Source organism: Rhinolophus ferrumequinum, chromosome 8, assembly GCF_004115265.2.
Source record: "Rhinolophus ferrumequinum isolate MPI-CBG mRhiFer1 chromosome 8, mRhiFer1_v1.p, whole genome shotgun sequence".
Taxonomy (NCBI): domain Eukaryota; kingdom Metazoa; phylum Chordata; class Mammalia; order Chiroptera; family Rhinolophidae; genus Rhinolophus; species Rhinolophus ferrumequinum.
In genome coordinates this window covers 60,591,224-60,602,224 of record NC_046291.1, presented here as the reverse complement: position 1 = coordinate 60,602,224, position 11,001 = coordinate 60,591,224, and the positions used below count along the sequence as shown (strand labels likewise).

At 35.5% G+C, this 11,001-nt stretch overlaps 1 protein-coding gene across 2 annotated transcripts; it reads right to left on the bottom strand.

Annotated features, from left to right (window-relative positions):
• Positions 1-1,253: 1,253 nt before the first annotated feature.
• On the bottom strand, positions 1,254-10,512 carry GCG (glucagon). Of its 2 annotated transcripts, XM_033112010.1 has the most exons (6): positions 10,308-10,512; positions 7,252-7,352; positions 5,626-5,787; positions 3,840-3,977; positions 2,416-2,559; positions 1,254-1,737 (listed from the first exon to the last, which is right to left on the bottom strand). In XM_033112010.1, the coding sequence occupies exons 2-6, from the start codon at positions 7,341-7,343 to the stop codon at positions 1,731-1,733; spliced, it is 543 nt and encodes a 180-aa protein (XP_032967901.1). In that variant the 5' UTR covers positions 7,344-7,352; positions 10,308-10,512; the 3' UTR covers positions 1,254-1,730. The 2 variants fall into 2 exon arrangements, with proteins under 2 accessions (XP_032967901.1, XP_032967902.1); XM_033112011.1 differs by lacking the exon at positions 1,254-1,737 and having other exon boundaries at positions 2,412-2,559.
• Between the last annotated feature and the right edge of the window lie 489 nt (positions 10,513-11,001).

The following is an 11,001-nucleotide window of genomic DNA, read 5'->3' as shown; positions in this document are numbered from 1 at the left end:
ATATGGAAACAACTTAAGTGTCCCTTGATGGATAAAAGATAAAGAAGATGTGATATACAGGTATATAGACACCTATGTACATATATTATTTCTCTCTACTCTCTCTCTCTCTCTCTCTCTCTCTCTCTCTCTCTATATATATATATATATATATATATATATATATATATATATATATATGTATATATATGAATATTATTCAGCAATGAGAAGGAAGGAAATCCTGCCATTTGCAACAACATGGGTAGAACTTGAGGGCATTATGCTAAGTGAGATAAGCCAAAGAGAAACAGTCTGATACCACTTATATGTAGAATCTAAAAAAGCTAAACTCATAGAAACAGAGTAGAATGTGGTTACCAAGATCTGGGGGTGGGGGAATTGGGGAGATGTTGCAGGGTACAAACTTACACCTAGAAGATGAGTAAATTTTGGAGATCTAATGAACAGCATACAGTATTATATACTTCAAAATTCCTAAAAGACTAGATATTAAGTGTTCTCACCCTCCCTTCCCCCAAAATAATAATTATGTTACTTGATAAAGGTGTTAGCTAAAACTAAGGTGGTAATTGTATTGCAATATATAAATGTATCAAACTGGCTCACGGATACCTTAAACGTACACAATGTTTTATGTTTTTTTATACCTCAATAAAAAAGAGAAATAGAGAAAGAGAGTTGGCAATGCTGTATGCAGTGAAGTCTCTGGCATGGCAATCGGCAGACTGGACATTGCAGGATAGGGAAACAAGGGAACAGGGCATGACAAACTTAAATGTTGGCGTGTGCCAGGCAAGTGAGATGTATAAATAAAGTGGGCCAGGGGAAAGTGCCTACGTGTGTACATTATGTGGGTGTGGGTATGTGAGCATGCACAGGTGTGTATTCTGTGCCCGTGTGTGTGTGTGTGTGTGTGTGTGTGTGTGTGTGTGGTGCACAATAGTGAGCTCAAGAGCATGTGACTCTTCAGAACGAGGCAGCTGGTATTTAGCTCCAGAAGAAATTTATTTTTTTGGGGGGTCTAATATTGTCTGATGTCCTAATCTTTCAAGAGAAGCAGAAATCAATATATTTACATAAAATACTACGAGTTTTCAATGTTGGCTCAAAATGTTAAAGCATTGTGCAGCCATTCACAACATGAAGCACTATCTGGGCACCAGCTTTGGCTTGTGGGCTACCAGCTTAGGAAAAAGGGGTGCATGGAAGGAGTGGGAGCACGAAGAAGAGAGAAAACAGACAATGGTAAAGAAGCTTGAAAATTTTATTTAAGTCTATTTTTGATATATTGAAAGCTGAACATTTTTATGACAAAAGTTTCAAGAAGAAATCTTTTTCCAGTTTCACCACTGTAGCAACCAGTCCTTTCCTTATCCTATTATTGCAATGTTGTGATTGGAATAATTTATATGTACAAATTATATCATAGAAAAACAATTTCATTGCTAAGTATCATCAGTTTAGGGTGCTTCATCCAAAATAAGAAAAAAAGAGATAATTTTGCACTTTTATATTTTAAAGCTGGTATTTTAACAATATTTTGACAATGGTTTATTCCATTTATAATCTTTTGGCAACACAATAAATATTAAAAGAAAATCTATTTATTGGCATGCAAAGCAATATGGCTTCAGGATACACCTCTTAAATTTACAGAACATAAAATTTCAAACATCCCACGTGGTTGGCAGGTGATGTGGTGAAGATGATCTTCAATAGTGACATACTTACTTCCTAAAGATAAAAAAATATAAGACAGTGATTTAACATGGGTATACTACCCAGATGATATAGTTAACTTATTCAGGAAATATTTCAACTACTTATTTTGATAAACGTTGTTTATTAACATTTTCATCTTATAAATCCTTAGTCTTTTGGACTCTTCAAATATTTGCATTTAAAGATCACTTATCCTGAAGTTCCCCTATCAAGAAATATAAAGTATATGAATAATTATAAAGCAGTTACAACCCATCGTGATAAGTGGTTAAATTTTGGTGTTTAGATTTTTACTATAATGCTTATTACATTAAGTATACAATACAAGATATACTGGTATTTTACTTTCAACATAAATAAAATTTCAACATATACAACAATTTGTAATGTGACATTATTATGTGAATGATTTAACATCTCCATGGCTTTTTTTTATTTTTTATTCTTATTTATGTATCTAATGCCCTGTCCCGTATCGACACTCAGGAAATGTTTTTGGAATAAGTGGGTGAATGGATAAAACTGTAATGATCAAAAACAAATATAATAATGTACTCTTAAATGATTCATAATTTTGATTATATAGCAAGAGGGTAAAGACTGTCTCCCCCACATAGGGAACGATCTGTAGCAGTATGATAATATTTACGAAAGTTTTGATGGTTGCAGAATGAACTAAAATGCAGTCACCTGTCAGTAATTTTGGTCTGAAGCAACCAGTTTATAAAGTCCCGGGTGGCAAGATTATCAAGAACTGTGTTCATCTCATCAGAGAAAGAACCATCGGCGTGTCTGCGTCCAAGTTCTTCAATGATGGTGACTTCTTCTGGGAAACTTAGGAAAAAGAGGAGCAAAATCAGTATTTGATTAAATGCTTCAAGTAAATGCTTATTGATTGCCTATCAAACATAACACATGTGTGAGGGTCATTGAGGAATCAATATGTTTCTGTTTGCAGAGGGCCTACTGTGAAAAGCCTCATAGAAACCTGTATGAACTGGTGCATGTCAGAATGGAAATTCTGTAGGTAGTAAAGAGCAAAGCTGGGATGTGAAACTAAGACTGTATCACTTCAAGCCCTTTTCATCTGCTTAGTATACTGGAAACACAGAAGTTATTATTGAGACTATTAATTTGTTTATAATTCATAAAAAATAAATGATATATTGGAAAACTAGTGATTGTCAGAACAGCCTTGCAAAGTGCAGTATAAAGGGATTAAACTTTAGTCTACATTAGATTTTCTATTTGATCAGTTTAGTAAGCAGACATTTTGGTATCCCTTTAAAACACCAGAAAATATACTCAAATGTGACTATTTTACCATTGATTTTGTAAATTTAATCATTAATGTTTAAAAAATCAGTGACAATAAGTCTCAGTAACCTTGTTTTAAATCTCACTAAAAAGTATTGAGTTGAACATAAATTTTCTGCTTCTCATAATTTAAATCTTGATCAGGGGTCTGTTTGGTTGTGGTAAGATGCAAGAAAGTACCTAAAAATCATCGCCTCATTTTCAACTGTGATAATTTAATGGTTATCTATCTCTATGACAGTCCCATTAAAAAAATGAGTATGTTGCTCATATGGATATTTCCACATATTTCTATTTTGAGTGTCATTTCACGAAACACTTTAAGTTTAGTTCCTTTTGGTCTTCATCAGATTTTTACCTAGAAACTTACCAACACGTAAATACATGTTGATCTCCTATATAAATATTGCAAGTCAAACTTTTTTTCGTTATTGTTTCTTCTTTTTCCTTATCCCCAGTTTTCCTATGACAGTCCTACTTTAAGCTTGTTGTCCTAGTGCCGTTATCAAAAGCACTCTATTCTCAAAAGTTTCTTGGATTGACAAATTAATATCCTAATTATAATACAACTACAAAGAGGGATAAAAATGTCACCTGTGTGACTCTGTTATTAATACTGGCTACCAAAGTAAAGCCCATTAGGCTTTTATACACTATCTCCCACCAATAGGAGTTATTTCCTTACTTTGTGAGATGTACTAATTGCTTCTGTAATTCAGATCCATGTATAGATAACTAATCTAAGTTTTCAGAACCAAGCACAAAAACAAAAATTAAATCAGAGTGTATAGACTTACTCGCGCCTGCCTCGGCCTTTCACCAGCCAAGCGATGAATTCCTTGGCAGCTTGGCCTTCCAAATAAGAACTTACATCACTGGTAAAGGTCCCTTCAGCGTGTCTCTCAAATTCGTCATGACGTTTGGCAATGTTATTCCTGAAAGAAATGTGAAAGTTAAATTGAAGATCTGTCTCTTTGGCAATATGGTTCTCACCTATAAGCAGTGGCAGCTTTGGGTTCAGGATTCTATGTACAAGAGGCTTAGGGAGATTCAGGAGGCGAGGGTGGCTAGATGAGGGGGACTCATCTTGAAACTACTTTAATTACTTGGGTGAGGGGAGAGGGCTAATATCATTTAAGGGGGGCTAAATTTCCCCTACTCCACCCATCGCACCCATTGTCACCTCTCCTGCTTATCTGTACCATTGACTATTAATGCTGCATTTACTTCAGTCTTGGTATATGTGGGCTCTCTACCAGGCTGTGCTACTTGCAAACAAAGCAGCTCTTTGTCATTAGTATGGGTGGGGTCAGTGTTAGTTAATTGAGTCAAGGGAAAGCAATGGACCATCTTGAAGTGTCATCAAAAGAAACACATGGTAATTGATGAAAGGAAACATGTGACGGAACAGCAGTGAGGAAAGCTAAGACGATGACCCCATATCACCCTCAAGGGTGTACAGTGTTCTGTGGAGGTGGTTGGCCCGCTGCCTTCAGTCTCTCCAACACATAGTAACCCTGGGAGGTTTCATCTTAGACACACAACAGAAACTGCCTGAGAGAGAGGGCTATTTTACATTAGTTTACCAAATGGTGGCATTCCCTTTCTAGAAATGAGGGCAGCTGTTTTCATTTTTTTTTCAAATTTCTGATTTCTCACATTTCACCCATGGCCCATCAGTAGCCCTTAACAGAAGATACTTCTCCCAGTATTTGCTCTGATCCTGACTACCATCTCTTGTGACCTCCACTATAAGAACTGTGGGTCAACCACCCTGTCTCTCCAATTCTTCCTGCTGGCTCATTCTTCTCTCTCTCTCAGTCACTTTCCCATCTCCATTCTCTCCAGACGAATCTATGCCCTTTGCCTGATTTTTAGAATTCTTCAGCTAGTTTGTATGTATGACTCCCATCCCGTTGTGGGCCACCCTCCAAATAAATTGTGAAATTCCACCATCTCTGTGAAACCCTTGTGGATGATTTCTTTCAGTAGCCTAGACGCAGCAAAAAACCCAACACTGTCAACAAAAATCCAACATTAAAATGTATGCCTTAACGATAGGCTCACGTTCTTATTTGCCTTCTTCCCTTATATGCAGTGCAGCTAGGTTGTAATTTTAAGTGTGTATCTTGGATTGTATTCTACAAGAAAAAGACTGCATCTGTTTCCATTCCTTACCATGATTAACTTGGCTTAGGAAAACTTTAATGTGATCATAGTCATGAGTTTGAACCCTACAAGGAGATGTTGAATTTGCTGTTATATTTTGGTCAGAAATTAGATTCCTCACCTTGCAGGTCCATTCAAGTCAGCTTTCAATTTTAATGGAAAATGGGCAGGAGTAAATATTGCTAAGACCACAGTTGGGAAAATAATTAGAGGGTGGGTAAGGGGTTTGGAGGGATGAGAGATGGGACATTCTGAGGCATAATACAAAGGACAGCATCACCAACCTTGAAAGCCATCATAATTGAAAGCTTATGGGTACTATTTGACGAGCATGATAAGAAAGTCAGGAGACACTTTGGATATTTTTAAATAACTTATCTGTGTGCATATTTTGGACTCGGTTCAGACCCTTACTTGTTCCTCTTGGTGTTCATCAACCACTGCACGAAATCCTGGGCACGCCTGGAGTCCAGATACTTGCTGTAGTCACTGGTGAACGTGCCCTGCGAATGGCGCTTGTCTTCATTCATCTGCTCTGGGTCATTGAACGGGTCTGTCTGGGGAGCTGGGAATGAGCTGTGGACAACAGTGGATTGGTGCAACTACATCTCTCCTCAAGAGTAGACTCATTCGAGGAGCATCTTCTCTACACGATATGGGACCACATGTAGCTGAAAGGCAGGTGCCTAGAGTATTTCAGTTGGTAGTTCAGAGAGAACTTGTTTGCCATGGGAATCCCAGAATTTTATTAGAGTTGAATGCACTCTGATTCTGAATTCCAGTCACCGATTTTTCAAATGGCTTCTTTTTTTTCTGAGATAGGATTAAATCTTTTTACAACTAATTCGTCTACTTATGATTACACTAATAATGACAGAGAGAGCAATGACTTGAACTGAATATTTTAAAAGAGTAAAGAATCTCAGCACATTTCTGCTCCCGATTTTGTTTTGCATGTATTAATATAAAAAAAGTAGTTCCATTACTGGGTACATGGTAACTAATAGTGAAAGACAGACAAAAGCTCAAAGAAAGACAAGAAAAAGCTCACTTGCTAATTTGAAAGTACTCGTATAGTAGGCAATCCACATGCCAGTAATCACCAGTTGACTGGCATGGCAAATATGGGGAAATATTCTATGTGATTAATACTGAGAAAGGAAAATGAGATACTATTTTCACCTGTCAAATTAGCAAAGATTAAATATGGGAGAGGATACTGTGAGAGGAGTATTTGCTTTATGCTGACGGGAGTGTGCCTGTGTGTGACTTTTCTGGATAGCAAGTTGGCAAAATATTATAAAAGATTTAAACTCATTTAAACCCTTTGACCAGTAATTTTACTACTAGAAATCTACCCTCAGAAAAATAGTAAGAAATGTGAGGAGAAATGTTATTTGCAGTATTCTCTTTTGGAAAATTTAAAGAACTCAAAGGTATTCAATAGAAGAGGAATAGCTAAATAAATATTGTATATTTATGAGTTAAAATTGTACATAGTCATGAAATATCATACATTTAATGGATATTTTTAATGATATAAGAAAAAGTTAACAATACAATGCTAAGAGAAAATGCATAATACGAAGCTGTATAATGATCTGACATATAGTTATATACGGTACATACATAACACTTTGTGCATATTTTCTATCATCAACATGTATGACTTTTACAATTAGCAAAAAACAGTGTTATTTTTTTAAAGGAATAAAAAAGAGAAAAAGTTAGTATGAATAATTGAAATAATCTGCTATGCAGTGTGTGAGTAATGAATGGATAGATAGGATCAGCTGAAGATTTCAAAGAGCTATAATTTCCCATGTAACACATTTTCCAACATTGCCTACCCCTTTGGTTGTGAAACCACACACTCTGATCTACACTCCAGAAACGACTTTATCACAATGATAATTTAAACATTTGAAAATTGTGTAGAATATTTACTCTAAGTTACTGAGACCTCTTCACTAGTCATAGTTTCTGCAGGCTATATTCTAACCATAGTGCTATGTTAGTTGAAGTCTAAAGATTTAATACCTGGATTTCTCCTCTGAGTCCTGAAGGGAACGTTGCCAGCTGCTTTGTACCAGCATCACAAACAATCCAGCCACAAAGTAAATGCTTTTCATTTTTGCTGCCTGTTGGAACACATTGTCAAGGGGCGGTGGGGGAGGGAGACAAGCAACCATATTTAAACATCAGGCTACATAAGTTCAGTTTCGACTGAGAAAATATAAGTAGAAATAAAAAACTAGTCATCAGGTTTATTCTAAGTCTATTTCCAGCTTCATTTCAAATAGTAGATTATATTTTCCCCCAGATATTTTTGATGGCAGGAAAGGATACAAACGATATGTACCACCACTACGCTGTTTCATTAGTGTAGAACACTTCTGTTAATAATTAGAAAGCTCATTTCCAGACTTGAAATTAAAAATGTCCATGATAAACATTTAAAATATCCACTGTAGATGATATGCTACATATGGTTAGCCTGAACGGCACCTTACCCATAATGCCACCTCCTTCACTATCAGTCTGGCTTTCAATTAATAGTCCTTCATTTCCAAGCATTTACATTATACTGCATTTCAACCATCTTAAAGCAGCCTCGGGCTACAACTTGGCATACCAGCTGTCGGTTCAGATGTATTATTCATTTATATTTTAAATAGTGTAACTTGGTCTAGACTTTGTAATTATAAAGCGGCCAACAGATTTGAGGTATTTTAGGGTGCTTTGACCTGTTCTAAATTAAATGGAAAAAAATCATTTTAAAGACAAGCAATTTGCAACAAGAACTAATGCTTCTGGCAACTTCAACAATCACAACTAAGAAATAAGAGATCACTGTCATAATGAAAATTAATGCTTGCTTCCGAAGCCTTGGAAGTCCCCATGTTGTTTTATGACTGGACTTCGTCCAGGACATGTCATTCACTGCTTGTGACACCCTAGACCTGGTTATAAGATACACCTGGTTGCTTGTCCTTGTATCCCAAGCAGATGTCCTGTGAAGCCATAGAATGCCAAGGACATGATGCAGTGTGGGTGGGGCTGCAGCGGGGACCAACATGAACGTGGGGCAGAATGTTCCCACAGGGCAACCTCTTTTTTCTGAATAGAAACCTCAAGTCCAGTATTTGTCCTGGACTTCTCTCTGCTACTCAAGTCAGACCGTGTTTACTTTGAGAGTGAGGATTTCAATTCAAGTTTGATTATGCTTCTCTGTAAATAATTTGAATGAGTATTTTTAGCAAATAGCAGTTGGTTAGAAATAAGGATTTTTACAAATATTATCATTTTAAACTATCAATCTTTTCTTTAACATCCTAGCCATATTTACTATCTATCTTTGGCACTAAAATGTGGAGACTGTAATACCAGCAATGGTATATTTTTTTTCTTTGAAATAGTAAGTTTCATTAGATCAAGTGGTCAGTTAGACAAAGCAACACAGTAAGAATTACATATTCATGCTTCTTCATTCATCAACATTAAATTACTAATTTGACGTTTTGCTATGCTTAAGTTTACCAAGTTGGCAAGCCTTGTCATATATGTAGGTAGTGTCTTCTGATTATAATTCTCAATTATAAATTCATGCTTTCAGGAATTAAAAAAAAATAAAGCAAGCATTTTTTTATGTTTTAGGATTGCATCACTGTTGTAAAGTCAATTTAGTCCTAAATAATTCCTTCCATGCAAAATTTCTAAAGGTTTTACAAAATCTTCTGTTGCATGCTGCAGAGGCAGACTTAGAGCACATGCTATTCTGCTGTGGGAGCTGATGGAAGAGGAAGCAGCCACGCAGATCTGAGTGTCCTCTATAGGCAGTGAAATGAGTTCTACTGAAAAAGGAACTGATTTTTAAATTTTCATTTATTCATTTGTAAATATCTATTGAATTGTGAAAAATTTTAAGAATAAACTTGTTTGAATACCACTACTGAGAAAGCAAATGTTTATGTTATTTTAGTATCAAAATCTTATTCCATAAGAGAATTCCCAATTAATCCCCTACCCCCCACTTTAGGTAGCCTAAAAGGAGAATCCATAGTTTTGTAAGAACTATAATTTCCACTCAAAATTAAAGGGAAAATATAATAACAATAGTATTCCCTGTGTAAGAAGTCTTTTAGAAAGACTTAACTTAGACCTAGGCAAGGTGACGTTGTAGAATATCCCTAAATGTATTAGTGTTATAGACCAAATAAATACTTTTTAAACTCTCATAGGTCTGTCTTATATGTGGAAAAATCATACCACTTAATTATTTGCTCCATTGAGGATCTTTGTAAAATCATTCTCTGTCTTCAAGAGCTTAAATAGGTACTTTGGAATATACGATTTTGTCTTCTAAATAGACTTACAAAAATTTTATTTCAAAATGTGGATATTATAGATATTTTATGTATTACTATTGGTTCTAAGTACATAATAGATAATTACTAATCTGTGGTTTTACTGAGCTCCAGCCAAAGAATTTCCAATAATCGATGATATTTGTTCTGTGTACCAAATACGCTATGTCTTATTTACAAAGAGTTGATTTCATGGACTTTGATTTTTTGATAGACTTATCAGAAATCTGAACATTTGAAAGATGATTTGTATTTACTCTTTTGGGAAACCATAAGTTTTCATTGGTAAAGAGCAATTGCTTGTATAGACTCTCTAATGGACACATTTCTGCTGAATTTAAAAGGCGCCTTCTGTTCCAAGTAATATACACATTTATCAAATTCAAGGAAAATACTTTTTAAAAGTGTTACAATTATTTAAAAAATGTAATTCTCATAACACTTAAATCTTGTAACAAGTGCATTAATTTGAATCTTTGTTTTTCTTTCTATTTTATGTTTTAGAATGGAATTATTTCTCCGATTCACTTTGAGGCTTCGCTATGTTGAAGTATATGTAAGTACATTTTATATCACTTTTTCGTCTGCATTCTGCCCCCTGTGTTATTAGTCGTAAACTATAAGATGAAAGAGCAATACTTTAATTCATAATACTTTGACCCCTTAAAAGTACTAAACTGTACCCAAAATAGGAAATACAATCTTACAATTACTCGATATTAATCTTACCTTTTGACAACTGGACGAGGAGCAGAGCAGGTAGAGAGAGAACGAGCCCTCTTTTTGGAACTGTGGATGTGCTGTGTCCTGAGCTCTGTTCTTCTACACCAAAGCGTTCTGCTTTTATATACTCTCTAACGCTGTTTAGTCTCACAGATATTACGCTGACAATATAAATTTCTGATCTGTAAATAATGGCTTTTGTTACATTTGATTTCACTCGCTCACTCACTTTGCTCATCTCATTCTACGCTTACATTGGGTGGGACCTCAGCGGCCAGGAAACTTTTTATTTACTCTCATGCCTTTTTTTTGTTGGGAACGGAAAGGGCAGTTTGGAAACGCACCTTTTACTCTCATTCAGGCATGAAAATCACTTAAGTACTCTACAGTGAATTTTGATGCTGACGATATGAAATTACACAGTTCACGGTTCACCCCACTTTGAGAGTGGCCTCATTTGAAGGTCTGACAAGTCCTTCTGATTTGCTATTTGGTTATGATGAATTTATCTGAATACGATGATCAATTCATTTTTTTATCTACCCAAATAATAAATCATTCACTTAAAACATGCTTAGGAAGAATCTTCTCATCGCCCCTATACGTAACTAGTATGTATTATTTTGGTGGGGAATTTTAAAGAATATCAATGAAGACCTGATGTGTCCTGTTGTGATAAACTGGAGTCAGAAAGAAAGGA

Bases quoted from the DNA above. Each gene is read 5' to 3' on its own strand.
- GCG (XM_033112010.1), bottom strand. From the start codon at position 7,343: ATGAAAAGCATTTACTTTGTGGCTGGATTGTTTGTGATGCTGGTACAA. The intron at 3,978-5,625 runs GTAAGGGTCTGA...CATTTCTTTCAG, and splicing joins ATGAACACCAAGAGGAACAA to GAATAACATTGCCAAACGTC. The intron at 2,560-3,839 runs GTAAGTCTATAC...CTTTTTCCTAAG, and splicing joins AAAGGCCGAGGCAGGCGCGA to TTTCCCAGAAGAAGTCACCA.